This window comes from Rhinopithecus bieti, unplaced genomic scaffold (assembly GCF_001698545.2).
Source record: "Rhinopithecus bieti isolate Rb0 unplaced genomic scaffold, ASM169854v2 scaffold_17174, whole genome shotgun sequence".
NCBI classification, from domain to species: domain Eukaryota; kingdom Metazoa; phylum Chordata; class Mammalia; order Primates; family Cercopithecidae; genus Rhinopithecus; species Rhinopithecus bieti.
In genome coordinates, this window is record NW_016808962.1 from 1874822 (window position 1) to 1877117 (window position 2296).

The window sequence follows — 2296 nt, forward strand, 5'->3', positions numbered from 1 at the left end:
CCATAATTTTGTATTTTTAGTGGAGACGGGGTTTCACCATGTTGGGCAGGCTGGTCTTGAACCCCTGACCTCAGGTGATCTGCCCGCCTCAGCCTCCCAAAGTGCTAGGATTACAGGCATGAGCCACTGTGCCCGGCCCATAGTTTTCTTGATGAAAGTGTCAGTTCAGGGCAGGGGAGGCTACCCAGGGGGACTCTGAGTGGCCCCAGCCTGGGCCCCTTGGCCAGGCGTCACTGGGTTTTCTCCCCGACAGGACTCTCCCAGCAACAAGCTGCTGTATGCCAAGGAGATCTCCACCTACAAGAAGATGGTGGAGGAGTAAGTGCTGCCCGCCCTCCAGGCCAGGCCCCCATGCCCACCCTGGAACCCCTGTGGGGAGGTTCAGGCCTTGGTTTCTCCCACCACCCCCTTTGTGTCCCCCGCTGCCCACACTGTGATGCTCCCACCCCTGCAGTTACTACAAGGGCATCCGGCAGATGGTGCAGGTCAGTGACCAGGACATGAACACACACCTGGCAGAGATTTCCCGGGTAAGGATAAGGAGAGACCACCAGGGACGCACCCATGGCCCTCCCCTGCTGCTGGCTCCTACTACCCTGTGCTGAGCCTGGCCCTGAGCTGCAGGGCAGGGGTTAAATGGTGTTGAGGGGGAGAGAGGGTGGGGTGAGACCTCGAGATGGGCCCAGCCATGTGAATTGAGCGTGCTGTGTGGCCACAGCTGTGTGTGGGGAGTGTGAGCTATTTGAAGCCAGGCCATGCCCACAGCACCCCCTCCCTGTGGCCCCACCCACAGCTGTGCCCACAGCGCTCCTTCCCTGTGGCTCCACCCACGGCCATGCCCACAGCGCCCCCTCCCTGTGGCTCCACCCATGGCCATGCCCACAGCGCCCCCTCCCTGTGGCTCCACCCACGGCCCTACCCACAGTGCCAGCTCACTGTGGCTCCACCCACGGCCCTGCCCACAGCGCCCCCTCCCTGTGGCTTCACCCACGGCCCTGCCCACAGCGCCCCCTCCCTGTGGCTTCACCCACGGCCGTGCCCACAGTGCCTCTCCCTGTGGGTCCATCCACAGCTGTGCGTCACACAGGAAGACACTGAGATGGTTGTGTGTGCAGGACTCTGCCTGCGTGGGTGTCTGAGGCCACGCCACATGGGGGACCCTAAGTGCCGCCTGTGCCCAAGGCCCCCGCTGCTGCCCCAGGGAGGCCTCTTGTCCTGGGCGTCCTGCACTACCCCTGCCAGCTCTGGGGCTCCCACAGCCCCTTTTCTGCCCTGACCGTCCCGTCACCCCGCAGGCGCACACGGACTCTCTAAACACGCTCGTGGCACTACACCAGCTCTACCAGTACACACAGAAGTACTATGACGAGGTAGGGTCAGGCCCCCGGGGCAGGGGGGTGCCGGGCGATCCCCCAATGTGCTCTGATGGGACTCTCCCTCAGATCATCAATGCCTTGGAGGAGGACCCCGCCGCCCAGAAGATGCAGCTGGCCTTCCGCCTGCAGCAGATTGCAGCTGCACTGGAGAACAAGGTCACTGACCTCTGACCTCCAATCTCCAGCGCTGCCTTGGGGCGTAGGTACCCAAGGTACCTGAGAGCCCCTTGGGGGAGGAGGCCAAGTGGCTGTGGCTGAGGCCCCCACCCTCCCCCGGAGAACACGCCCCATGCGGGAGTGGGTGCAGCAGGAACCCACCCAACGTCTAGACTGTAGCATCTTCCTCTGAGCAATACCGCCCGGGCGCTGCACCAGCACCAGCACCAGCCCCAGCCCCAGCCCCAGCTCCAGCTCCCTCCGGCGGCAGAACCAGCATCGGGTGTTCACTGTCGAGTCTCGAGTGATTTGAAAATGTGCCTTACGCTGCCACGCTGGGGGCAGCTGGCCTCCGCCTCCGCCCACGCACCAGCAGCCGCCTCCATGCCCCTGGGTTGGGCCCCTGGGGATCTGAGGGCCTGTGGCCCCCAGGGCAAGCTCCCAGATCCTGTGTCTGTCTGTCCACCTCGGGATGGGAGGAGGAGAAAAAGCGGTACGATGCCTTCCTGACCTCACCGGCCTCCCAAGGGTGCCGGCACTCTGGGTGGACTCACGGCTGCTGGGCCCCTCGTCAAAGGTCAAGTGAGTCGTAGGTCAAGTCCTACGTCGGGGCCCAGACATCCTGGGGTCCTGGTCTGTCAGACAGGCTGCCCTAGAGCCCCACCCAGTCCAGTGGGACTGGGAGCAGTTCCACCAAGACCACCCTACCCCTTTTTGTAAATCTTGTTCATTGTAAATCAAATACAGCCGTCTTTTTCACTCTG

At 63.3% G+C, this 2296-nt stretch overlaps 1 protein-coding gene across 1 annotated transcript in view; it reads left to right on the forward strand.

The window, feature by feature from the left end:
- The window catches only part of LOC108539420 (plexin-B2), a 15212-nt gene extending 12916 nt beyond the window's left edge, over positions 1-2296 (forward strand). Inside the window, exons 32-35 of the mRNA XM_017888109.1 lie at positions 254-318; positions 455-530; positions 1296-1370; positions 1443-2296. Of these exons, the coding sequence (XP_017743598.1) occupies positions 254-318; positions 455-530; positions 1296-1370; positions 1443-1547 (321 nt within the window). The 3' untranslated portion in view covers positions 1548-2296. The remainder of the gene's footprint in view (positions 1-253; positions 319-454; positions 531-1295; positions 1371-1442) is intronic.